Here is a 27,262-nt window from a genome sequence, read left to right on the forward strand (position 1 = left end):
TACAAACTTTAATAATCCAATGTAAAACAGTCTTTTATAAAACATCCTTGAGGCTGGGAGGTGGTGGTGCACACTTTGAATCCCAGCACTCGGGAGGCAGAGGCAGGCAGATCTCTGTGAGTTCGGGGCCAGCCTAGTCTACAGAGTGAGATCCAGGATAGGCACCAAAACTACACAGAGAAACCCTGTCTCAAAAAAACCAAAAACCAAACCAACCAACCAAAAAAAAAACCCAAACACACTTGAATGTTTCCTGAAGGTACACTGTATTTTACAATGCACGCTAAACACAATCTAAATGTAGTCCTCAGATCAGGGAAATGATAAATCAGTTAAGTTAAAAAGTGACTTAACTATCTCCACATAGGTTTCCAATTCTGGTTGTGATTGGTTCTGCCCTCTAGATAGAAAATGGGAGGCCAGACTGTCTGTGAAATGGGCCAGACCATCTGCTGCTTCTTGATAGCTTCTGCAGCAAACTGAACAGTCTATGCAGAAATGCCAGTGATGGCATAAACCTGCATGCTCTGGATTTCTTTCATATCTTATGGAACATTGGTCCCACTGTAGCTATAATATCTGCATAGGGAACACTCTGGCTCAGCTCAATAGCTCGATGTTTTTTCAGGATAAGAAAGGTATAAAATTTGGCAGCTGCCTGTTTTCGGTCACTATTTCTGCATAGCTTTATCAGACTAAAGGACTTCATTCCCATCTTGTTGAATTCCTGGGAAAATAATTAAAAAAGAGAAAAGAAAAGGGAAAAATTATTAGAAGTAAAGCAGTCTGTGGATGCATAATGAACAACAAATATGGCAATTTTTGATAAGTAACTATGATATCTTTAAAAAGAGAAAGAGAATGACTCTAATAAACATCTAAAAACATAGGTCACTGAGACCAAACCTGTTTTATAGAGAAAATGCACACAAAACTACTAAGTTTTATACAAATTTATATGTTATATAAATTTTAGTTTTTTAAAAGTGATATATATATCTCTTATGGAAACATAAATATCTCTTATGGAAAGTGCAATTAGTTTTGTCTTACAAATAGGAAAAACTCACAGGACTTTGTGAGGTTTCACATATAATGAATAATCAGTTCATTGTGTGTCTTCACCTTAAAGGCATTAGAGATGCCTGTAAAATAACTTTTGTGGTAAATGTGGAAATGCTGTAAGTTTCAGTGGCAGGGGAATGTAGCTATGTAAACATCTCCTGGTTGGAGTCATCATGCCTGCATACCTACTAAAAATAAGTGAGATACAATATTAAGTAAGATACAGTATTAAATCATGGAGGAAGATAGTACCTTTAATGAAGACTAGGATTTGGAATCAGATTCTTACAAAAGTATAGTTTTTATTTACCCAGAAATACTGGACCAAAAATTTGCCAGTATCTTATACCTATCATATCCTTGGATGACTGCAAAGTACTTTTAGGAATGTCAATATGAACTTTTGACAGTCTAAAATACTTGATAAATTAATAGGTAAAATATTTCATTGTATAATGAGCAACAAGAAGGAAGTCTAATTAAAAAATATTTTATGTGTTTGGGTGTTTTGCCTGCATTTATGTTGTGCTCTGTGTGTGTCTGGTGCCTCTGGAGGCAAGAAGAGGGTGTCAGATCCCCTGGAACTGGAGTTACAGATAGTTGTAAGCCACCATGTGAATACTGGGATTCAAACCTGAGTCCTCTGCAAGAGCAAGTGCTTTTAAACCACTGAGCTATCTCTTCAGCACCAGGAAGTTCAAATTTTAAAAAGTCAAGTTCAAATTTAAAAATTAAAAAACAGAATATAAAAATAGTGATTTAAACTACCCAATTCAAAGCAATACAATAAACTTGAAAAAACAAGCAAATAAAAACCCCTCAGAGTGCAGCATCATGAAATTTCAGAGCATTGGGGACAAAGAAAAGATCTAAAAGCTTCCAGAGTGAAAATAAAGATCACTACAAAAGATCATAAAACAAGACAGTGCATGGCTTCAATAACAACATAAATATGTTACAAAACTTTATCAGATAAAGTATTTCCAAGTTGTATAGAGACAACTAATCAAACTCAAGTTAAAAATAAACAGATTTTTAGGCTTTGTTTGAAAACTTGCTATCTCCTATACACCATTTATTTTGAGAAGTTGTGATATAGTACTGACAAAAGATTTACGATAAAGATCAAAGCACAAACAGAGAAACAAAGAGGAGACAAGGAATTTTCTATGTCTGTGGTTTAGGAATGTCCCAAGACAAAAGCTGTGGAGGAGACATAAGAGTAACTAGTATGGAATTAGAACAGGAGTATAATGAGAGGCAAAGTGGGGAACTAATGGGTCAATACACATAATAAGAGGTTTTATTAAGTTGGCAAACAATTTGAAAAAATAATTACAGATAGGTACACAGACATTAAGGAAATACAATCATGTAATAAAGGGCTAGAGAGACAGCTCAGTTAAGAGCACTGGCTATTCTTGCTGAGGGCCAGGTTTATTCCCAGAACCTACATGGAGAGTCACAACCACCTGTAACTCCAGTTTCAGGTGACCCAACATCCTCTTCTGGCCTTTGCAAGCATTACATGCACACGATGCCAGACATACACACAGACAAAACAAACTTTTTATTTTTTAAAAAGAGATAATAAACCAAATAACACAGCCACAAAATTTACATGAAAATAATTGTAATCACACTATGAAGCCTCAGTGAAAACTGATTATTACATAATCTTTGAAATAGAAACTGATAGTCATCCTTTAATAACCTTTCTATATTTAGCCTTAGGTATATCACTTAAAACCATTTCACTCCAGTGGCTTTTGTTGTCATCAACAAAACATAAAAAATATTTTGTTTTCATAAATATCTGGATCCTCAATCAATATATTACTGACTTTTTAGTATAAAAATCAAGGGCTAGGGAAATAGTTCAGTGGATAAAGTGTTTATTCTGCAATTATAAGGACTGGAGTTCACATATTCTCAGAGGCAGAGGATCTCCAAGGCAAGCTCATTAGCTAGACTAATGGAATCAGTAAAGTCTGGGGTCAGTGAGAGGCCTTGTCTCAGGAAATAAAGTGGAGAGTGACTGAGGAAGCCACTTGATGTCTATTTCTGGCCTACAATACACAACCATCCACACATACATGTATCCCCATACTAGAACATGCATATACATGTGTACATACACTACACATGCATATATACACACAAAATAAATAAAATAAAAATACCATCTTACCCGTAATTCATATAATGTCTGAAATAATCTTTGATTCCATTTCTCTGCCTCAGTATTTTGTTTGCTGCCTGATGACTCCTGTTTGAATGATTGATAAATATTTAATTTAAGCAAATTTTATTGAGTGTTTACTATTCACCAAGCACTGCATTAGCTACTACAGAGATACAACTGTAACACAATCCTGCCCCCAAAATTTCTGGTTTGGTGAAGGGAAGAATGACACAAACATGAGACAACTACTGTATAACAGCTTCCTCAAGATTAAAACAGGAAAGCTAAGTAACCTGGCATGCATACTCCTATAAGTAATCCCAATAAAACTCACTGGTTCACCAAGCTAGGCTTTGGTGGTACTTTGGTCTATTGTAGGTTCTTTGTCTAGGGTGAGTAGATGTATGCACTGTGTATCCCCAGCAAAAGTTTTGTCACACAACAAAAACTTGTTTGGGGTTGTACCTTGCCTCCAGGCATGCCTTCTGATAAAGAGATGCAAAGCAGGAAACTATAGTCTTTATTGTGATGCAGCCCAGAGCTTGTGCCCTTATGTACTTTGAAAAGTAGTTAGCAAACTCAGCTGCTTTGGGCTAGGATTTTCAGTCTGGCCAATCTGAACTCCAGTGACAGGAGTAAACAGAAAAACTGTAGAAAATCTGTTGTTTCAAGGTCTTTGTATGAACTTGGTTGGTGACATAAACACCCTTAAAAATGGTTTAAGAGACCTTTCAGACTTTGAGGCATTTCGTCTACATAACACTAACTCACTGCCTGTCATGTCATCAGATTGGTTTTCTCTTTTGTCTTTTAATCACTCCAGAGACAGTTTGATATTTAGTCTAATCTCTTACAATCTAACACCATATGAGTTGAGAATGGGGTCGCAAGAAAGGTATTGATCTGTCTGATAAAAAAAAAAACAACAGTAACAACAACAACAAGGAAAACAGAACAGGCTGCAAAGGGCTGCCAGTGAGAAGCCGCAGTTCTGACCTACTTTATCAGTTTTCCTAGGCTAGCTCTGACCATAGTGTGCAACAGCAAACAAACAATGGAACAAGTTAAGAGGCTATCGAGATGGCACAGTAGTTGAAAGTGCTTACTGCCCCTGAAGAGGACCTGGGTTAGGTTCCCAGAACCACATCAGGTAACTGACAACTATCTATAACCCCTTATTCTGGGAATTCAATAGCCTCTTCTGGACTCTTCAGTCACCTGTGTGCACATAAATTCATGTAGGCATACACACATGCACATAAATAAAAATAATAAATCTAAAAATTTAACATCAGGACTTAATAGGTGATTTGATAGTATTTACTAAACAACTTTTGATAAAATTTAAGTTAAAAAATGCCCTCAGTACTGTGGGATAAGGTTCAAATAAGTAACTTAGGGATTGGAGAAATGGCACTGGCTGCTCTTGCAGAAAACCTAGGTTTTGTTCCCAGCACCCTCATGGTGGCTCGTAGCCACCTGTAACTGCAGATCCAGGGGACCAAATACCTTCTTTTGGCTTTCCAGGGGCCAGGAACATATATGGTGTACTTTCATACAGACAAAGCACTCATACATATAAAAATTTTTAAATCTTAAAAAGATTTATTTTTATTTTATGTGTATGCATGCATGTATCTTTAAAAAAAAAATGAAGCCAGGCAGTTGCTGTGGATGATTGATTGATAAATAAAATGCTGATTGGCCAGTAGCCAGGCAGGAAGTATAGGTGTGACAAAGAGAGAGGAGAAGTCTGGGAAGTGGAAGGCTGAGTCAGAAGATGCCAGTCTGCCATCCAGGGAGCAGCATGTAAAGGCAGCAGGTAAAGCCATGGAACCCGTGGTGACATATAGATGAACAGAAATGGGCTGAGTATAAGTGTAAGAGCTAGACAATGGTAGGCCTAAGCTAATGGCTGAGCAGTTTAATTAAAATGAGCTTCTGAGTGATTATTCTATAAGCAGTTGTGGGGTCCGTGGGGCTGGGCAGGATTGGAGAAAACTCCAGCTACAGGCAGTGTTGATGCAACACCTTTAATCCTAGTACTTGGGAGGCAGATCTCTGAGTTCAAGGCCAGCCTGATGTACAGAGCTAGTTCCAGGATAGCCAGGAGTACATTAAAAAAAAAATCTTGGAAAAAAAAGAAAGAAAGAAAAGAAAAAAAAAAGCAGGTAGTAATGCATATGGAGTCAGTGAGTCTAATTTCTGGATTTGCTATCAAAATGTGACCCTTTAAGCAGACCATTTTCTGATTTTAAGCATTTTCACTTTCTGATTTTAAAATTTTCCTACAGACACAGGTTTTGTGCCAATATTGAGGAAGAGATGCTCACACTATTTCTTAAAAAATAAAACTTCAAATGCTCTAGGTTATATCCGAATATAGTATAATCTCCAAAGGCAAGAATGATTTAAAACAGTAATGATTCTCAACATTTTAAAACATGACCCTACCTTTGCTAAGCATAAAATTATATACTTGCTTTTATCTAAAGTCTCAAAAATAATTTAAGTATGAGAAAAAGTCGTGGGAATTCTTCATAGCTCATCAAATCATTTACAAATACCTCAGCTGTTGCTTGAAACACACTAGCCTGGGCTACGTCATCAGTGTTTGCTTCACACTCATTCTCCTGCCTGGTATGGGCCGCCAAGCCACGCTAAACGTATTTCTTGAGAACATAAATTTAAATTATAAACTTATAAATAAAGACAGCAGTTTTGCAAACCAAATTTTAAGTAAATAAAACATTAACGTTTAGGAAGACAACTTTTAAGAATATTCCTTTCTTCTCTATTAGTCACTCCTTCTACCTCCATGTCCTTTTTTAAATATACTGAGTTTTGTTAAGGTTTCCTAGAGTTGGTGGGGGATATGCTAGAATAATAGAGTTAATAGGATTATCATGTACATTCTGTATATATATGAAATTGCCAAAATTACATTAAATCTAAAAATAACTAATTAAATATGAAAAAATTACCCAAAGACTACAAATATATTTACCAATTCAACTGGGCAATTTTCTTGGGCTGAGGAAGCATTCATTGAAGATAATCCCTCAGCAGGTGGAGAAATTGTTTCAAATATTTCCTGCTAAAGAAAATTCAGAAATTACAGGTAATTCTGCTAGTGGTTATAATATGAACAGCTCAATTTTTAAAAATAACTTATTAACATAAATGATAATTTCTCAAATTAATTTAACATATTGTCTTACTTAGGGTTTTTATTGCTGTGAAGAGACACCATGACCATAGCTTATAAAGGAAAACATTTAACTGGGGCTGGCTTACAGTTCAGAGTTGAGTCCATTACCATCATGACAGGAAGCATGGTGGCATGCAGGCTGACATGGTGCTGGAGAAGGAGCTGAGAGTTCTATAACTTGATCTGCAGGTAGCAGGAAGAGAGTGTGACACACTTCCTGCAATAAGGCCTCCTAACAGTGCCACTTCCTATGGTCCTATGGGGGCCATTTTTATTCAAACCACCACATTCCACTTCCTGGCCCTCACAGGCTTGAAGCCATATCATAATAAAAAAATGCATTTAGTCCAACTTTAAAAGTCCTCATAGTCTATAAGAGTCTTAAACTTGCTTAAAATTGTAAAGTCCAAAGTCTCTTCTGAGACTCATGCAATCTCTTAACAGTAATTCCCCATAAAATCAATGAAAAAGCAGATCACATACTTCTAATGTATAATGGCACAGGATGTACCTTACAATTCCAAAAGGGAGCACAATGAGGAAAGACTGGACCAAAAAAAACCCCCAAAAGCCAGCTGGGCAAACTCTGCATCTTCCTGTCTGATATTAAAATGTTCTTCAGATCTCCAACTTCTTTCACCTTTTGTTGACTGCAACATACTTTTTCCTCTTGGCCTGGTTCCATTCCCTGCTGACAGCTTTTCTTGGCAGGTATCCTACAACTCTGTCATCTCCAACATTTAGGGGTCTCCAAGGTAATCATCCAAGCTTCAACTTCGCAAGCTTCACATAATAGCCTCTCTAGGCCTCCATGTAGGGACACTTCGGAGATATGCTCGGCTAGGCAACTTTCCTTAGACATGGAGGGAGATTCCCTAATCCCTTTCTGGTATCTTTGACTCTAAAGCCAGAACCATGAGGCCAAAGCTGCCAAATTCTGCTGCTTGCTGGGATTGGAATATGGCCTTTTTCGTTCAATTACATCTTCACTAGCGCTCTGTTTTCAATGGTTTCCTTCACTATCTAAGCGTGGCTGTCCTGAAACTTTCTCTGTAGATCAGGCTGGCCTCAAATTCAGAGATTCGTCTGCCTCTGCCTCTGGAGTGCTGGGATTAAAGGTGTGCACCACTATGCCTGGCCATAAGCTTTTCTTTAATTGCTTTTCACTTTCTTCAATCCTTTCCACAAGTTGGAAGCTAAGCTAGGTGGGGTCTTGCTCTGAGGTCACCACTCCCTTTATTCCACTTAGCATCAGGCTTTTCTTTAATCTTTTTACACTTCCTAGTGCTTTTTCTCCTTAAATCATACATTTTGTATTTTTTCCTTGATCAGCTTTCTCTTTTTCATTATAAATCTGCATAAGAGTGGACACTAATAACCACTAACAGAGTCCATATTAGGTTGTCCACATAACAGAGTCCATATTAGGTTGTTTTGAGATTTCCTCTGCCAATGCAATTAATTCAAAACTCTTCAATTTATCGCCAGGCAGATGGACAAGAGCAGAAAGCAGACAAATTCTTCACCAAAATACCACAAGAGCAGTAGGCCACATACTAAAATTCTTCTCCTCTGACATCTCTTGAGCCAGGCCCTCACAATTCAAATCGCCCTCAGCACCACTCTCTTCCATTCTCCTACTAGGATGGCCCATTAAGCCTCAATTAAGAATTCAACTGCTTTTCTAATCTGGTCCCAAAGTTCACATTCCTCCAAACAAAAGCATGGTCAGGCCTATCACTTCTGTCTTATGGTTTCTATTGCTGTGAACCATGACAACAGCAATTCTTATAAAGAAAAATATTTAAACTGGGGCTGGCTTACAGTTCAGAGGTTTAGTCCATTATCATCATGGCAGGAAGAATGGCAGACATGGTGCTGGAGAAGGAGCTGAACGTTTTACATCTTGATCCACAGGCAGCAATAAGAGAGTGTGACACACTTCCTCCAACAAGACCACACCTCCTAATAGTGCCACTCCTTATGGACCTATGGGGGCCATTTTTATTCAAACCACCACAAATGAAGGACCCTGCACACTACTTCTCCCTTTCTTCTCTTCATGCAGGCTCCACATTGGAGCCTCTACTGCTGCGCTGCTGAGATTGCTTTCCTTTGAAGTATCTTGTTTAGCGGTTACTCAGGCCAGCACCAGCTTTCTGAGGCAGGAAAGAAACCTGCATGGGCAAGCAGAGGAGGTGAGAGTGAGGGCTAGAGCACTCGTATCCCTACCAGGACTGTGACAGGACTAACACATGAGTGGTCACTGAAACAACAAAAAATGATCTGTATCTTCTAGAAGGAGAGCAAAAACAAGGGAAAAAGGAAAAAGAGAAAAGGCCAGAAATGTTCTACTCTCCCTCATCTCCTCCTCTTCTCACTGCTGTAAGGCATTGGTCCCTTCCATCCTTAACCTGTCACTAAGCCCTGTTCCCCAGCTGCCATCTCTGATCTTGAGTAAGACAGGAGGATTTTCTATTATACTTTTTTCACTTCAGCTTTAAATATTTTAGTGACTAGAAGGCATTGCTCTTTACTCTTTAGCATATATTTTGTCTTTTCTAGTATCTATGAATATTCTATATTTTAAGTAATGTCAAATTTATAATTACTATATACAAAAATTCTGTTTGAGATTTTAAAATGATTGATCAGAATCAACATTTTTCTGTCCCTTTAAACTCACTGTGTATGCTCCCATACTTTACTATATTTCCTATTTCTTCACCATTTAGAAAACAAAGTAAGAACAGAAATGAAGATTAGAGCATAGCATAGTATAAAGGAGTAAGAGTCAAAAGAACTGGTACAGCACAAGAAGAAAAATCTAATTCTTGCAAATAAGCAGTTGATAACTGCACTTATATTTTCCTTCCCAAAATCACAAATTAAACAAGTTTTCCTAATTTCAGTAGGTGCATTCTAGCAAATGTCCAAGCCCCAAAATGGCAGATAGCATGGCAACTCACCATATCAGTATGCAGTATATTATCAAGTATTTAGTAGAATATGTTCTGTTTTAATGTATTCTGAAACTGTCTTTCCTCCCAGGGCATCCAGTTTCAATGTGGATGAATTCTCTGAGTGGTTATCAAAATACATTGATGAGGGCTCGGCTTCCCAAGTTTCCAACCCCCTGCTCTGCAGGGAGTCTTTCTCACTGTGCCTCCTGTTTGTGTGTGTGTGTTTCCTTACCCCCAATAAAAGCCTTCCTTTTTTCACAGGAAAAAAATTACAATGATGAGGGAACACAGCTGAAAAGCATTGGCTTATTTTTATAAGTAAGACCCGAATATTTAAGTGACAAATGATAAAGTGTTTTATTTTATTTTTCAAAACAGGGTTTCTCTGGGAAGCCCTGGCTGTCCTGGAACTCTGTAGACCAGGCTAGCCTCAAACTCAGACATCCGCTTGCTTCTGAGTGCTGGGATTAAAGGCATGTACCTCCACGCCCAACAGAGAAAATACTTTATATATATATATATATATATATATATATATATATATATATATATATTTGTTTGTTTTTGTTTTTTTGAGACAGGGTTTCTCTGTGTAGCTTTGCGCCTTTCCTGGATCTCGCTCTGTAGACCAGGCTGGCCTTGAACTCACAAAGATCTGCCTGGCTCTGCCTCCTGAGTGCTGGGATTGTGCCACCATTGCCCGGCTATATTTTTAATTAATATAAAAATTTATATTATATTTATTTATATATTTTAGTATAAAAATATTTTAAAATATTTTTAAAAATTTGTTTTCAAATAGTTAAGCTTTTCAAATAAAAACTGTTCTCAAAGAAAATTTTTGTTTTCCTGTTCCTTCAGAGTGACAAAATTATTTTGTTTTGGTCATAGACTTTCAGATAGTCTTTCAAATTAAAGGCAAAGATAGTTGCGAAGTTTAAAATGTTGTTCTAGAGGGAAAATATGGGTGAATTTATGATGAAAAACAATATAAAAACATCTGGTTAGAGTTCTAGGAGATGCCATAACTCATTCAATGTAGGGCTTAGTAAGGTTTTCAAAATACAACCAGATTCAAGCACAATCACTCATTTACTAAGCTACATAAAATATTATTTCAGTATAAAACTACCTTATCTAGTGATTCACTATCCTAAACTTTAAAGGAATACTGTCTTGCAGATTAAAATTATATTTTTATCTTATAACAGTAAAGACACTTTGAGAAATTGTTGAACAACATAAGATGAAATATGAACAATATATGTGAGAGTATGTATCAGCCTCTCAATATTACTTCACTAGAGCTGCATAAAAAATATTTCAATGATTATCTCTGGCTAACTTACCTCAGAGTTAATATTCATATTGATGTCTTCCTGAAAGCTACCCACAGATTCAACAATCACATCCTTCCAAGACTGGGGTTGATCTAACTCTCTGTGGGAACTGGGCTCTTCTATCACTGAGAGCTCTTAATTACAAGGAAGTGAAGAAAATGTTACGAAAGTGCATTTCAAACTTGAATTAGCATATGGCTATTCAAAAAGAAAACTTCTGGCCAGTAACTTGGAATCCAAGAATTTAAATAAGGAGTGCACAACTTTTTCATACTCGCCTGCATCTCACATAATTTATATCTTCTCTTTCCCCTCCTCTGTTTCCTTATCATTTCCACTCCCCATCATCCTCCAGTCATCCTTACTCACTCACTCACTTTCACACATTCACTCACAGGACTACAGGCACAGTTTAAAGCTCATTGTGGTGTAGTATTCTGTAAATACCAATGACTTCAGAAATGGTCACTGGGAAAAGGAACTTTATTCATCACATAAGTTGGTTTCATTACTTTATAATTGTCACAGCAATAATGAGTGATTATTAACATTCTGTGAACTTTATTCTAGGCAGATGGTGATATTTGTCTCAGAGTAGTTGTAATATTTATGTACTGTTCTTATCACTATCTGAGTTTTAGCTTGTTTTAAAATGAAATATTATTCTGCTAAACACAAAGACTTTCTTTTCTAAGAATTGATGAATACTGCCTTCAGGGTGGAGGAGGTTAGAGAGAGAAAAATTATCCACACTGTGTGTATGTGTGTGTGTGTGTGTGTGTATAAATATGAATATAAATAAATAAAATCTTTTGTATGTGTGTAGAGAGGATACTGGGGATTAAACCTAGGCCCTCACACATTCTAGACAAGTACTCTACCACTGAACTACACCACCAGCCCCTTTTAGTGTGTTTTAGTTTGAGACAGGGTCTCACTAAGTTGGCCAGGCTGGCTCTGAACTTGCTCTATAACCCAGGCAGGCCTTGAATTTGCAATCCTTCTGCTGGGGTAGGTGGGATTACAGGCCTGTGACACCAGGAATGGCCTATATTTCATCTTTTCAGTGAAGTCTCGGGGCAGAAATTAATACAAAAAGCAGAAAAATGCTATACTAAGGTAATATTTTAAGTTTAAAATACTCTTCTACAAATAGTGGCTATATTTGTAAATATGTATTTGAGCCTAGTTTTCATTCTGAAATATAAAGTTCAATTTTTGTTAATACAACATTCCCCTTGACATTAACAGAATTAGGAAATCTTACCTAGAATGTTTTTAGTTCCCACTTCTTTCCTTACTGACTCCTTCTGCATCAATTTTGCAAGTTTAAAGTCAAAGGACAGGAAGCATTTTGCAAACAACTGTAAAAACACATTTATATTCTTGTATTAGTAAAGCAAATCAATAAAGCACAAGCTCATATGCTAAAAAAGTAAAGGCCAATCATACACAACTTTTCAAGCTGGGCATAGTGGTACATTCCTTGGAAGCAGAGGCAGGTGTATCTCTGTAAATTCAAGGCCAGCCTGATCTATGTAGTAAGTTCCAGGATAGTGAGAGCTATATAGTGAGTTCCTGTCTTGGGGGAAAAAAGCCATTTACACACAATTATTACACAAATTAAGTTTTAAAATAATGGTTTCTTCTTCCCACATGTCTAATTATATTATAAATATGAACACATTAATTTAGAAACAAGCATCATATTCATGCAAAAGGATGGAAACAATTACCATTTTCAGTTCATCATGAATCAGATCCTGGGTCGCAGTTGACAGAAGTGTATCCACTCCTCCCCTCTTCTTCCACATCATCAGTCTTTGTGTGGGAGGTGCAAGGTCCAGAACCATGAGAGTGTCCACAAAGGAAGTAAGCTGCTTATGCATAGTCTTGCTACTTATCTCCTTCACTGGATCTACGAGCAACCTCCTCTTTTTGCTTTTCCTTCTCTCAGTGATGTCTAGAGAGAAACAGGTATAAATGGACTTAGAAAGTTTTGTAAAATGATATTCTAGGCTACTACATATCTAAGGAAAGTATACCACAAATAACCCGCAGAGTTGCACTGGGAAGAAACCCTTCTGTTTTCTGAAAATAAGCTTTGCAAGGTTTTTGCAAAGTTAGAGTATCTGATCAGTCAAAAGCTGATACATTTTTCAAGGTATTGTTTGAAGGGGCTTAGGAGGGATTCTGTTCACTTGTTAATTAAGTGGGCAACTAAAGAAACATGGCAAAGAGGGAATGGGCAGTTAAAGAACCTGGAGCTTTTCTTTTCTTTCTTTTCTGTTTTTTTAAATGTGTAACAGGATAATGTTTCAAAACATTAATGTGTATCTCTCCAGTGTACTTCACCTCCCCAAACTGAAATTCATATATGAATTCAAAGTAGGTAGCTAATTCCACATCACACAGAAGGTAGAAGTCAAGCTTTTCTTTAGTAAAGCTGAAAATGTTTTGAATTGAACTCAGTTTTTAAATTTCCAGTTTCCCTCTACAGAGACAACCGAACCAAGTTAGTGGGAACTCATGAACTTTAGACTAACAGTTGTGGAGCCTGCATGGGACTGGAGTAGGCCCTCTGCATGAGTGAGACGGTTGTGTAGCTTGTTGGTGTTTAAGGGGCCCCCTGGCAGTGGGATCAGGATCTATGCCTGGTACATGAGCTGGCTTTATGGAGCCCATTACCCATGACAGGACACCTTGCACAGCCTTGATACGGGGTGGGGGTGGGGGGCCCCGGCGGCGCGGCGGCGGGGGGGGGGGGGGGGGAGGGGGGGGAGGGGCTTGGATCTGCCTCAGTTGACTATACCAGGCTTTGCTGACTCCCCACAGGAGGCCTTACCTTTGTGGAGGAGGGGAGGGGGGGGTAGGTTGAGGATGGGGGAGGCTGGGAGGGAGCAGAAGGAGGAATGACAGAGGGATCTGTGGTTGGTATATAAAATGAATAAAAGAATTTCTTAATAAAGAAAAAAATTTCCAGTTTCCCAAACTGGACATATGATTTGAATAGGACTAGATGTGATGAAAAACTTATCTCTGATTTCTTTCATACTCTTCTCCTATTTAATGCCCAATGCTATTATCATGCTGGCAGCCTTCTATAACATTCTATGGATTGTTTGCATATCTCAAAGCAATTAGGATAGCAGGGTACCAAAGATAAAAATAAAAACATGAAACCTCTTACCTAAACCATCAATTGGGTCAAGAGTAAACCCTTCTTCTTCATTTGATAATAATGTTGTTTCATCTACTTTTTCGTCTTCAGGTAGGTATTGGTCATCTGAATTACCTGGTTCTACTAATAAAAGCAGAAACAGAAGCATATGACGACTATACTACACATTAGAAGACAATATGAGAAATAAAGTAAAAAATAATTGAGGAAATGCTACTAGCTGGGATGATACATAAATTCTTATAGTCATGAATTTTACAGAGGCAAAGAAGTTCAGTAATAAATGGTCTGGGACCCACAACATTTGAGTGAGTCAAGTGGCATCACCCTCATTTACATATGAGATATCTCAGGCTACAGTCACACAGAAGTAAAACAAAACAAAAAACTGACCGATAGAAATTTGCTATGACAACTAAAGTATCTATGTTCTATTGAGCCATCAATTGACTCATAAAGAACAATAGCTAAGTTTTGATTGCCCAATAATTTTTATATTTTTTATTTTGATTATTGTGCCAGAAAGGAAATGTAACATCAAACATTGTGAAAAAACAAAAAAGAGGATAATTATACTTTTAATACTTACGGAAAAAAAAAATCTTAAAGGCATCAACTCATCTGAGATAGTTTGGTAAGAATTTGAAGTAGAGAAAAATATGCTCACTTGAAAAATTATAACTTCTCTCAACTGTATACCAATGGTCAAGCCACATAATGTGATAATTTTTCTTCTGATATAACATATTACTTTTTAGGATTTGAAAGCATACTGCTTGAGAAGAATAAATATGAATTACTAAAGCCAATCCTGGTTAGCAACTTTTTCAGAATCTAACTTCCTGTTCTACACTCTACACTGTCTAGTATTAGGTGAAGAGAATTTGAAGGACAATGTTCTTCATTACAGTGCTGCTGAAACTTAGAAGTTCCAAACATCAGAATGTATACCTTTTATATGCAAAAGATTTCAACATACCCATTATACTACTAGGAAGCTCAGGAGGCAGAGACGTTTCTTTGTTCGAATATATGTCTTCTAAAAGGGTATTCTCATCTTGCAATAGATTGTCTTTAAAAACATAAATAAATACTTTTTATTCACTACACATTTACTAGCATTAGTTTACACAAGACATTATATTCCTCCTTCTTAAATTATTTGTTTCCACTCCATATGGGGGTCACATAACTCAATTAGGAGGGGTTGGGGTGTTGTGAAAATTTTGGCAACAAGGAAAACCAATTAAAAATCAAAATTATTTCTGGCAGTGTTCACCCATAGTTCACTGCGCCACTTCACTGCAGCCTTGGTTCTGAACACACAATGTGCACTTTGCACTGTGTGTGCTATCATGTGCCTTACAGTGCCAGACACACTGACTGAAGTATCTTGGCACAGATTAAAGATTAATGTATGTTATGAATTGCATTGCTTTTACTATATGTACATTTTCTGTTCTAACAGAAACATGACTTAGTTATAGTAAATAGTAAAATATTAAAGACATTTAATATTTTCCTACCATCATTCCTCACAAATTAGCACATCTTTAGATTATAGCTAAACATACTTCTATCATCTTGTATGACTATTTATTCAATTCATTGTTCTCAGCATTACAAATTCTAAAATTGAAATATTGATCAACTTTGAAAACCACTGAAAATGCTCTATATCCTGGATTATCAAAACTTTAGCAGAGATCTAGTTTTTCTAATGTAAAAGTATGAAAGCATATATCTCAATTTCATAAATATTTATTTTAATAAATGGTAAAATTATATAGTATACAAAACAATTATTTTTAGAATAAATTTATTTGGCTTACTATCAGTAAACACTTGGTTTGTATGGACATTTTTTAAAAATTTTACAATGTGTTTTTTTATTTTATGTGTATTGGGTGTTTGCTTGTATGTATATCTGTGTGCCACATGTACACAGTGCCCATAGAAGACCTTGGATTCCCTGGGTCTGGAGTTACTGATAGTTGTGAACCTTAATGTGAGTGCTAGTAACCCAGTCCTCTGGAAGAGCAATCAGTGCTCTTAACTGCTGAGCCATCTCTCCAATCCCTTGCATGCTTACTTTGTATACCCAGGACCACATAAGAATTTCTTGGACAAAAGGGGGTTGTGGATGGAAAAGGTTTTAAGAAGCCCTGATTTACACAAAGCGTAACCACACTTCTTTCTTTCCCATCCCTCTTTTCTTTGCTCCCTATTCCCTTTTCTCTTTCAAGATAGGGTTTCATTAAGTATTGAACTGGCCTAGAACTCCTTATATAGTTCAGGCTGGCCTTAAACTCATGATTCTTTTGCCTCAGCTTCCCAAATGCTAAGATTACAGGTATGAGCTGCCATGCCTGGGTGATAACTGGACTTTTAATGTAAACTGAAAAAAATGTACTTCATATAACTAATAATCTTTAAAATACATACTTTTGTTTTTCCAGTCTCTCCAAAATGTATATTTTATACTAATATTGTAATTTTAATATAAAATGCTACACTGACCCTGAAGAATATCTATTCCACAATTTGTATTAAAGAAGACAATGTTACCAGCATATAGTCTAGTACATTTGTGAAGAGTATAGTAACCTTACTTCTTTCCAAAGTTTAAGGATACAAATAAAAATAGACAGGAGTTAATAGCTTCTATAGAAATGTCTTTAAGCAGATGACTATTAACTTAGGCCTAGACTAAATATATAGACTTTGAAAACATATGTGGAGAATAATTTGGCCTACAAGCACATATATATATCTGAAAATTCAATTTAATGTAACAAAACAGATATATTACAGTAATTTGATTAAAATATTTGATATTTTATGACCAGAAAGCATACCAATCATTTCTCCTGCAGCTCCTTCATCTCCAAATCCATCTCCATTGTCAAAGAATAAAGATTTTTCCTCAATGAGGCTTCCAGAACTATGTTCAACTACAAGACCACTGGAGTTCATTAATATGTTGTCATCAAAGAGGCTATGTCTTCTGAGGAGTTCAGGTTCATCCCCTATACAAATATATACCATTAGTGACAAACTAATCACCGAAACATATACTTTTAGAGTTAGAGGAAACTAATATATCATCTAGTATAATTCATCCTCATTCTATGAGGAAAATAAAAGCTTTAAAATTATTGAATTATCCAATTGAAGACATCCAGTTAATCAACATAGATTTCAAATTTAATACTCTCCCAATACAACAGGAAAAAATGCCAGAGCATTCAGTAGAGTTTGTACTTATAATATAGTTTAGTCATGTCCTAGAAAGTCAAAATGCCATGGGAGTAGACTGATTCCCTATACATTATGTAGGACACATTCTGTTTGACCAAGCATTATTTCATATAATTTTATACAGACAACTGCTTGAACAGTTTATGCCTAAGAAGAATTTGGAAAATCTGCCTAGGACTACATAGAGAAATGCTGTCTCTGAAACAACAAAAAGGCAGTGGTGGCACATACCTTTAATCCCAGCACTCAGGAGGCAGAGGCAGAGGCAGGCAGATCTCTGGGAGTTCGAGGCCAGCTTGGTCTACGGAGCAATTCCAGGAGAGCCAGAGCTAAACAGAGAAATCCCCCCTGCCCCAATGTTTGCTAAAATATTGAAGAATGGGCTTATAATAATAATTCAGTAAATATTTATAGAATGTACTAGGAGTTGGAGATAGAACACTAAAAAGAGCATAGCCAGTCAGCTAACATTAACTGAGCACTTAGTTAATTGTAGTATGTAATAGAAGGCATAATACTCATTGTACAAATAATAAAACTAATCACTGAAAGGCTTGGAGCCAGATCTAATTTGTCATTAGGTTATACTGATGGCTACAGAGGATCCAAAGTCAGCTCTGGCATGTTCTTTCCAACCTTTAGATTTTATTTTATTTTTTATTTATTTATTTTTTTTTTTGGTTTTTCGAGACAGGGTTTCTCTGTATAGCTTTGCGCCTTTCCTGGGACTCACTTGGTAGCCCAGGCTGGCCTCGAACTCACAGAGATCCGCCTGCCTCTGCCTCCCGAGTGCTGGGATTAAAGGCGTGCGCCACCACTGCCCGGCGGTCCAACCTTTAGATTTTAAAGTCACTGTGTCCAGGATTCTGAACCCTGGAGACAGAAGATGGTTTTCTCTCCCAATAATCCATGTTAATTTTCATACAGCAAAGAAAATAATGAAGTATCACCCATATTGTACATTCATATATAGACCTACATCACAATGGATTAAAGATTTGCTAAATGGCTTGAGAGATGGCTCTGAAGTTAAGAGCACCAACTGCTCTTCCAAAGGACCCGGGTTCAATTCCCAGCACCCACATGGCAGTTCACAACTGTCTATAACTCCAGTTCCAAAGGACCCGACCCCTTCACACAGACATACATGCAGGCAAAACATTAATGTTCATAAAATAAAAATAAATTAAATTTAAACTGTTTTTTAAAACAGTTTTACTAAATGGACTTAGTCACTTTTTGAAAAAGAACTAAGAACGTGTTTATATGATTCAGGGGCAGCTTTTTCCAAAAAGGAAAACCAACCTTCCTCAATCAAAGAATAACACTCAAGAACAGACACTAAATTCTGAGTGTTGGGCATTTCAAAAGTTTGAAAGTAAATTGGTTATTGTTCTGCATACTTATAATTCCAGCACTCAGAAGGCTGCAGCAAGCCAATCTGAGTTCCACATAAGACTGGGTTAGGTAGTGAAGCTGTCATTTGTGTCTGTCTGTCTGTCTGTCTACCTACTTACCTACCAATCTATCTATCTAACCTGAGATTACAGAGAAGAAATAATCATAACCTTCAATTTTATATTATAATCAATAATAGGATAGATTAATATAAAACATTTCTTAAGGTTTTTGGGGAAAATCACATATTGGTGGAGAGGACAAAAGGCAAGAATAAAGAAAATAATCTGTGATGTTGCTAGTAGGATCTCAACTTTACAGACAGGGCCATGAGGCTCAGTTAGGTCATCTGCTGAGTACACACACCCAACTGATAGAAAACAGTCCAGATTCAAATCTAGAACTGCAGACTGATATGTTTCTCCACTTTTCTGAATTATGTAAGATAACAGAACTGTGAACAACTAAGTAGAACCGGTTAGATAGTAAGACATACTCTTCAGTAGAGGAAAATGCCTATGTTGAGGCTGATAAATTGATAAAGGGCACTGAGGAGAGGAATATCAGGGGTTTGATACAGTCACAGGAACCCAAAGTGCTTAGGGAGAGGAATAAAAGGTGGACAAAAAAGTACTTAAAGACAATTAATTAGCCTTGCAGAAATGTGTAAAATATCACAAGAAATGGAGGAAGATTTCCAGGAAGGCAGTATAATATTGAAGCTAAGAAAGCAAAAAGATATGGGAGACAGTTCAGATATATATATTTTTTTAATCAATCAGTAGCTGGGTGTGGTAGCACATGCCTTTAATCCCAGCAATGGAGGCAGAGGCAGGTGGATTTGAGTTCGAGGCCAGCCTGGTCTACAAAGCAAGTTCTAGGACAGCCAGGGCCACACAGAGAAATCCTCTCTCAAAAAACCAAACCAAACAAACAACAACAAGCAAAAAAACCAAAAAACTAAAAAAACCATATGCCTTTTCCAAACATATTTTAACATTTCAAAAATCATTGCATGTTTCATAATCAAGCTGTACATTATTTACTGTGGTAGCATTTCTTTCTCCTCATTCTCAAGGTGACTTAAATCTGTTATTTTATAACTGATACTCATCATACACTGGACAAAATACATTTGAAGGAATTTTATGCAGCATACATATAAAACCATATATATTAACTATACCAACTGTTAATCTAGATATCTCTCCTTTGAGGGCACAAACTACTTTTCTTTTTTTTGGGGAGGGGGGAGAGAAGGGAGACAGGGTCATACTATAAAGCCCTAGCTGGGATTATAGGCATATGCCACCATGCCCCAGAACTTACATCTTTAAATATTAGTACTGTTCTTGTCTATGACAGCACCTGATATATAATAGAAATTCAAAAAAAGGTTGTACAATGATAAAGAAATATCCCCTAATAGAGGGTATTAGCATCTAGAACAGAAAAAAAGAGAAAAAAAATTTTGGAGACTACATTTATACATGAAAACATTCATTCTATGGATATCTCTATTACCACTGTTTTCACAAAATGTAAATATTATTGATGACGTCTTATAATTTTGGTTTCTCAAATATTCTCACCAAAGCTCCCATCTTGAAAAAGTAGATCATTGCTATATTCTTCTCTAAGTGTAATTTCCTCTGGTCTGCTTTGGTTCTGAGCAATGGGCTCTGAAGCATCAATATCACTATAGAGAAACATATTTAGGAAATGTATGTATAGCACACTATGGTTTTACAAAATGTTGGGAAAAAACTTAAAATTAGTTTATGATAGAAGGATTTTTACTTTATCAATAGTATTTTTATGCACATGAACTTTTAGACACATGTCTATACAAATAATTTTCAGATTATTAAGTCCAGTGGTGGTTCTTAGTTGTTACCTTACTTGTGCATTTGTATAGAGGGTCACTCTTGCTATGGCTTGAATGTTTGTGTTCCCTCCAAGTCCAAATACTGAAATCTACATCCCTGTGTGATGCTATTAGGAGATGAGGCCTTTAGGAAGTAACCAAGTCATGAGGGTTGTTTTCATGAACAGAGCTTGTACAGCCCCACACTAACATCTTAATCCTTATACCATGTGAAGATGTAGTAAGACCAGAAAGCAATGCCTCTAAATTTATGGCATCTTGACTTTGGTCTTCCTTTGTTAATGCTATGACAAGAACTGGGTAATTTATAAACAGAAATTTATTACATATTATTCTAGAGTTTGGGAAGGCCAAGATCAAGGCACCACAGATTTAGTCTCTAGTACAGGCCTATTCTCCAGAGAAAGCACTTTGATACTGTATCCTCAGATAGTGGAAGTACAAGAAAGCTTCCTCAGGCTCTTTTATAATGCCACTGACCTCATTAAAAAGGGCCCTCTCCTTTTAAAACCTTACCACTTTCAAAGACTCCCATCATTTATACCATCACCATGGGGTTTAAGTTTTTACATGTGAACTTAGAGAAATATGTACATGAGTTCAGACCCAAATTATATGTTGTCCAAACCTAATTTACTTCCTTCTTTCTCTTTCTTCAACCTATCATCTTTCATTATCCTAGTTTTAGTAAGTGGTAACTCCATTTTATGCCCTATGGTGGTTTGAATAAACCTCCCATAGGCTCTTAGGAAGCGGTACTATTAGGAGTTGTGACCTTGTTGGAAGAAGTGTGTCACTAGGGGTGGGCTTTGATGTCTCAGATGCTCAAGCCATGCAGCCATGCTTCCCACCATGGTCATAATGGACTAAACCTCTGAAACTGTAAGCCAGCTCCAATTAAATACTTTCCTTTATAAGAGTTGCTGTGGTTCTGGTGTCTATTCACAGCAATAGAAATATGAACTAAGGACATGCTCCAAATCAAACAGTCATTCTTTTCTTCTTTAGGGCCACATCCAATTCATCAACATATCATTATTATTCTGCCTTTCACAGATATCCATTGATTTGACTGCTACCATCTTAATGAAGTGGAGTTTGAAAACTAATTACATACTACTTCCTATGGACAAGTTTTCTTTTCCTTTTCCCTCCCATTATAGTGAAGTAGCCAGAGGGAACATGCTGAGACCAAGTGAGATCTGGTCACTCCTCTATTCTCTATTCAAAATTTCCCTGTGCTTCCACTCCCAGCAAAATAAAAGCTCTCCTGTAGCCTACAACCCTGTCACCTCATCTTCTGCTCCTTCTCTGACCTCATTTACTTACTACCCAGACCTTCTTTCATTCCACCCCATCTCTCTTGCTTTCTTGCTGTTCCTGAACATGCCCAGTGTACTCTGCCTTACAGCCTTTCCACTCGGTTCTTGTATTTTCATCTGCCTTATTTCCTCAGACTTTTTACTTCACTGGGTGTTTCCACTGGAACATTCTTCTGTGTTACTACAGGTTTGTTCCCTTAGCTCCTTCAGGCTTGTGTTCTTACTTTATCAGAAAATCCTTTCCTGACAATCCTATTGTTTGTTTTAAGATTTATTTATCTTCATATTGCATATTTATTTATTATCAATCTATACCAACTAAAATATAAGATTCATTAGGCCAGGAACTATTTTCTTCATTGCTATCACGTCAATGTCTAGAATGTGCTTCGCATAGGAAAGGCATCTATTTAGTAAGTATTTACTAGACGAATACACTGTCAATACTGACACTCAGTGAATATGAGACACTCTTGTTTTGGTCCTTCAAATTTCACACCATAATTAAGCCTTTGTCAGCTGTACTTGTTCACTTGTTATCTAACTGAAGTTGCTGTCATTAAATCTGAATGTGAAAAAAGAAAGCAAAATAATTTACTTCATATTATAGATGTCAAAATCATGAAATTCTTCTGGCAATGTGATAGCATTGTAAGCTGCTTCAAAATTCTCTTTTGGGAGGTCAACCAGTCCTGAAAATATCGAAAAAGAAACATAATAAGCAGTAATCCTTCATGAAACATTAAACTTCCAGTTAAATCTTTATCATCTCTCATGGGCTTCCCTATATCCACTCTGTCCCTCAGCAGTCTACTTCTTATGAAGTAGACAGAATATCAGTTTCCAAAAGCAAACAGATCAGGTAATTCTCATGCTTAAAGACCTTCCTCACTACAATAAATTTAAATTTCTGACTGGGGCTTCTATAGCCCTGCACTCTTATCATACATCATCTATGGACATTCTCCTCCATCACTGTACTCCACAGACATACTAGCCTTGTGTTCCCTGAAAAAGGCAAGCATTTTTCAACTCAAGACATTGTACTTGTAGTTCCGTTTGCTTATACTGCCATTCCCTTGGTCACTACTTATGTACAAAGTACGTCTCATTTTTCAAGTGTGAGTTTAACTTTTATGCCCTCACAAAGGTTTTCCCTAACTTAACCTATAAAATGAACTCCTCTGTTATTTTCGGGTGTAGATCTTGGTTTAGTTTCCTTTATAACATGACCACTAACAGGTGCAGTAGCACATGCCTTTAATCCCAGCATGACCACAATCTGTAATTATTATACTAAGTTTTTAAAACATTTTCATTATCTGAGTTCCTCATTAGACTGAAAAGGTACTATTTATTTTTCTTGTCCTTGTATTCTAAAGCCTAACATGTTAATCACAAAGTATGAATCAATAAATATTTGTGGGATACATAAATAATAAATGAGCAAATAAAACATAGTCAGTATGCATATAAATCTATCTAAAGATTCTAAAGCTATCAGTCAGAGTCTGCAAATGTTGATGTAGGGATGGTATATGAAAGGCACTAACACAGGTACTGTAAGAGATCAGGAAAATGTATATGATAAAGATGATTCCTTTGGGTAGCTTTGAAGACTAAGGATGGAGGAAAGACCTTTATCTAAACAAATATGACAAAGGCAGAAAATGATGCATATCTTAAAAGTAAAACAAATATGTAAATTAAAATTTTAAGGAATTATATTTATAACACATATAAATATACAGCACTGCAGAATGTCTAGGGATTTTGATAATACTTCATAATTACCATGTAATTTAAGAGTTTCAAGAATTTTAAAAACAATTACAATTATCAATATTTACATTTTGTCAGTTTCTAATTTCACTCTCATAAAGGCAAAAGAGGTATGGCAAACTACATGACCCATTAAAAGTAAGTGTATTTGGAGCCTGCCGGTGGTGGTGCATGCCTTTAATCCCAGCACTCAGGAGGCAGAGGCAGGCAGATCTCTGTGAGTTCGAGGCCAGCCTGGGCTACAGAGTGAGTTCCAGGAAAGGTGCAAAGCTACACAGAGAAACCGTCTCAAAAAACCAAAAGAAAAAAAAAAAGTGTATTGGTTTCTTATACAATCGTGATGATTTTAAGTATATTTTTTATATTAATACATAAAATATAAAAGTTTTGGACAGTATGACTATTTCCTACAAACACAGAAAAAGAACAAGGGAAAGAATATAATTATCTTTATGGAAACAAGATTCAGTCAAAATGAAGTTTATATTCATTATATATAGCATGGGGTTAATTAAGAGATCACCCAACACAAAAGTGATGAAAGTAATCAACAGTGACACAAATGAACAATGTATGTATACCTGGGCGAAATGTCATCTTCATCTTAAGAAATGCTTCACTGCAATCTGCCAAAAGATATTTTGCCTTCCTATTATAGATTCGAACAACTCCCAAAAGAAGGTGTCCTGAAGTTCGGAGTGCAATTTTCACCTTTGAATAATTTTTTAAAACATCAGAATAATAAACATTAGGTTTGTAAATTCTGTTCTTTGAAAATTAAGGAAACTGTAATTTCTCTTTGAAAAGCAAATGTTATATTCTTATTAAAGTAAACCACTTTTCACCTCACCATCTAAAATGACTGACTTTTATTTTTGCTTATTTAGCAAAGCCATGCTTCACTTAAATGCCATATTAGAGTGCCTTTGTGCAGACAATAATTTAGGGGAGAATTAAAAACGATCATCTGAGAAGCAAAACTGTCTTGGAAATGTATTTTAATTCTTATACAGCAGCCATGGCTAATACAAATTATAATTTTAATCAGTAACATACCTTAGGTGAAATAATTTTTTGAATGGTTATCTCTAGATTACACTCAAACACATGGGCCTTTGTGAGTTTCTTCTCCCAGTGAGCTGCAAGCCATATTTTGGCCAGTGGCCCTCGTTTGCTCATAAGTACATGAGTGTAGAACATGTTGCCTGTATTCCTTAATTATATTCAAGGAACTGGAGAGAACAAAAAAAAAGTCTTAAATTTGATAAGAAAACTTTTTTAGTATTCATTTACTGTGAACAAAACTTGTCATTAATTCTACAAAATAATACTCAAATTATCTCCTAATCCAATGTTATTGTCTCATTCAAAAAGAGCATCTCAGCTGGGCAGTGGTGGTACATACCTTTGATCCCAGCACTCAGGAGGCAGAGGCAGGTGGATCTCTATGAGTCTGAGGCCAGCCTGGTCTACAGAGCTAGTTCTAGGATAGCCAAGGCTACACAAAGAAATCATGTCTCAAAAAACCAAAAAACAAAACAAAACAAAAAAACAAAAAAAAAAAAAAAAGAAAGAAAGAAAGAAAATCTCATTTAGAATATGATTTAAACTAAGGCTAAAGTAAAGCCCTGTTTAGAAACTTGTGAAGCACACCCAGTTTAAATGTATTCTAATCAATGATCTCAAATTTTGTTTTATTCTACATAGAATATAGTAACAAAATAGTTACAAGGTTTCTGGGTGGGGAGAGAAGAAATAGGAAACAATAAAAAGAAGTGGACAAAACCCAGAAACAGGTCATCTGATTCCTAACAATTAAGAATTTGATGTCTACCAAGTGAGCTCCAGGAAAGGCGCAAAGCTACACAGAGAAACCCTGTCTCGAAAAACCAAAAAAAAAAAAAAAAAAAAAAAAAAAAAGAATTTGATGTCGTATCATTAATTTACATCCAGGTGTGTAACCTCATTTTTTTTCTCTAGGAGGCAAAATATTATTAACTGTTAATTATTATTATTTGAAATAGGGCCTTGCTTATAGACAAGGTGGTTTGGATCTTCTTCCAAGTGCTAGGATTACACATATGTCCCCCATGCCTGGCTTATTAATTATTAATAATTATTAATAAATTAATAAATATATTAATGTCGAAGCTAAAACAACAGAATTCCAAAGGACTATAAAATGAAAAAAGAAAAGAATGCACAGAAAAAGAATCAGAAGTCAGAAAAGAAACCACCACTGAATTTTAATATTTTGGAGTAAGGCTAATATAATTTTTGCTTAACAAAAAGACAGGAAATAAATGGATACTTTTATAGTGTGCACTGCTGATGAGACCATAAGGTTTTATTTCAAAGTAAAAAATGAGGAGAGATGTCATATCATTTTTACTTTTAGAGTACAAATTATTGCTTTCATTCCTCATCTGAAACCGCCCCATAGAAACTTTTTTCCTACCCAAAGTTTTAGTAAAAAGAAACACTGAGCCAAAATGAAGACAAATATAAAGTCAGCCACAGAATTAAAAACGTAGGTCAACTTTGATCAATGCCCATTTCCACAAGAATCAAACTAAAGGTTACACTATGTACCAAACCACAGTCCCCAGGGAGACACTTCGATATGGTTATGGCTTCCGCCCTGCAATGGCTCTATTTCCCTTCAGTGTCTTGGAATTAATTCCAAACCTACGTTTAAAAAGAAATGCTCCCAGCCAGACGGTGGCGCACACCTTTAATCCCAGCACTCGGGAGGCAGAGACAGGTGGATCTCTTGAGTTCGAGGTCAGCCTGGTCTATAGAGCAAGTTTTAGGACAGCCAGGGCTACATGAAGAAAATCCTGTCTCAAACCTACAATATATATATATATTGCTCTCAAGTGTGAGACAATTAAAACAATTTTTCAGCAATAGATTAAAATAATAAATAAGAGAAAAAGCCAAACGCTGGGATTTTACATTCTGGAGGCGCTGCTTTACTGAGCATGTATCCCCACCCCACCCGCGGGTGCTCCTCCTCCCCATCCCACCAACACCCCTTAGTTTTTGTACAGATTACTTCATGCAAGGCGAGGCCAAGGCTGACACAAGGAAGCGGGAGCAGGGGATGGGACAGATTCCCGGAAACCCATCCCGGGAGGGGAAGAGAGGGCAGGGAAGGCCGGGAGGTGTGGCCTGGGCAGGTGTCTAGGGGCCGGGCAAGCAAGCCTGGGGGTGAGGGTCTGGGGTGAGGAGGATGGTGAGGGCTTGAGGAGAGAGTGTGAGGTCAAGGGGAGGGCGAGGCCCCACAGGAGGGCCTGGGGTTGAGGGAAGGGGTCAGGGGTGGAGGGGCTGAGGGTCGGGCCGCAGCCAGGGGTGATGGGAACGCTGAGAGGTGCGGGCAGCAGTCACGTGCTCCCCACAGACGTCTCGCTGCGGGAAGCCCAGGCCAGAGCAGGACCAAGTCCTCCTCTCCTCAGGCGGGCCTCAGGGGAGCTCGGCGCCAGGAGCCGAGAGAATTCCCAGTTGCACCCCCACCCCCAACTCACCCAGCCCGCCTAACGCCCCCAGCCTGCCTGGCTTCGCAGGCCCCGCCCTACGTTCAGGGTAGAGTCCGAGCTGGGGAGCGCCTCACGCCGACGGGGATCCCGGACGCAGGTCTCCCGCCGCTCCGGGCTGCCGGGTGAA

The 27,262-nt window shown here is 37.1% G+C and overlaps 1 protein-coding gene across 2 annotated transcripts; it reads right to left on the reverse strand.

Annotated features, from left to right (window-relative positions):
• Window positions 1-166: 166 nt before the first annotated feature.
• Window positions 167-27,262, reverse strand: Rad21l1 (RAD21 cohesin complex component like 1). Of its 2 annotated transcripts, XM_028893433.2 has the most exons (14): window positions 27,175-27,262; window positions 24,653-24,828; window positions 24,178-24,307; window positions 22,413-22,506; window positions 20,197-20,303; window positions 16,804-16,974; window positions 14,925-15,017; window positions 13,955-14,068; window positions 12,501-12,727; window positions 12,032-12,128; window positions 10,774-10,898; window positions 6,258-6,347; window positions 3,257-3,334; window positions 167-727 (listed from the first exon to the last, which is right to left on the reverse strand). In XM_028893433.2, exons 2-14 carry the CDS (start codon window positions 24,794-24,796, stop codon window positions 539-541), a joined length of 1,659 nt encoding a protein of 552 aa, XP_028749266.1. In that variant the 5' UTR covers window positions 24,797-24,828; window positions 27,175-27,262; the 3' UTR covers window positions 167-538. The 2 variants fall into 2 exon arrangements, with proteins under 2 accessions (XP_028749266.1, XP_037061182.1); XM_037205287.1 differs by lacking the exons at window positions 20,197-20,303; window positions 24,178-24,307; window positions 24,653-24,828; window positions 27,175-27,262 and having other exon boundaries at window positions 22,413-22,499.

The sequence above is a fragment of the Peromyscus leucopus genome, chromosome 4, assembly GCF_004664715.2.
Source record: "Peromyscus leucopus breed LL Stock chromosome 4, UCI_PerLeu_2.1, whole genome shotgun sequence".
Classification (NCBI taxonomy): domain Eukaryota; kingdom Metazoa; phylum Chordata; class Mammalia; order Rodentia; family Cricetidae; genus Peromyscus; species Peromyscus leucopus.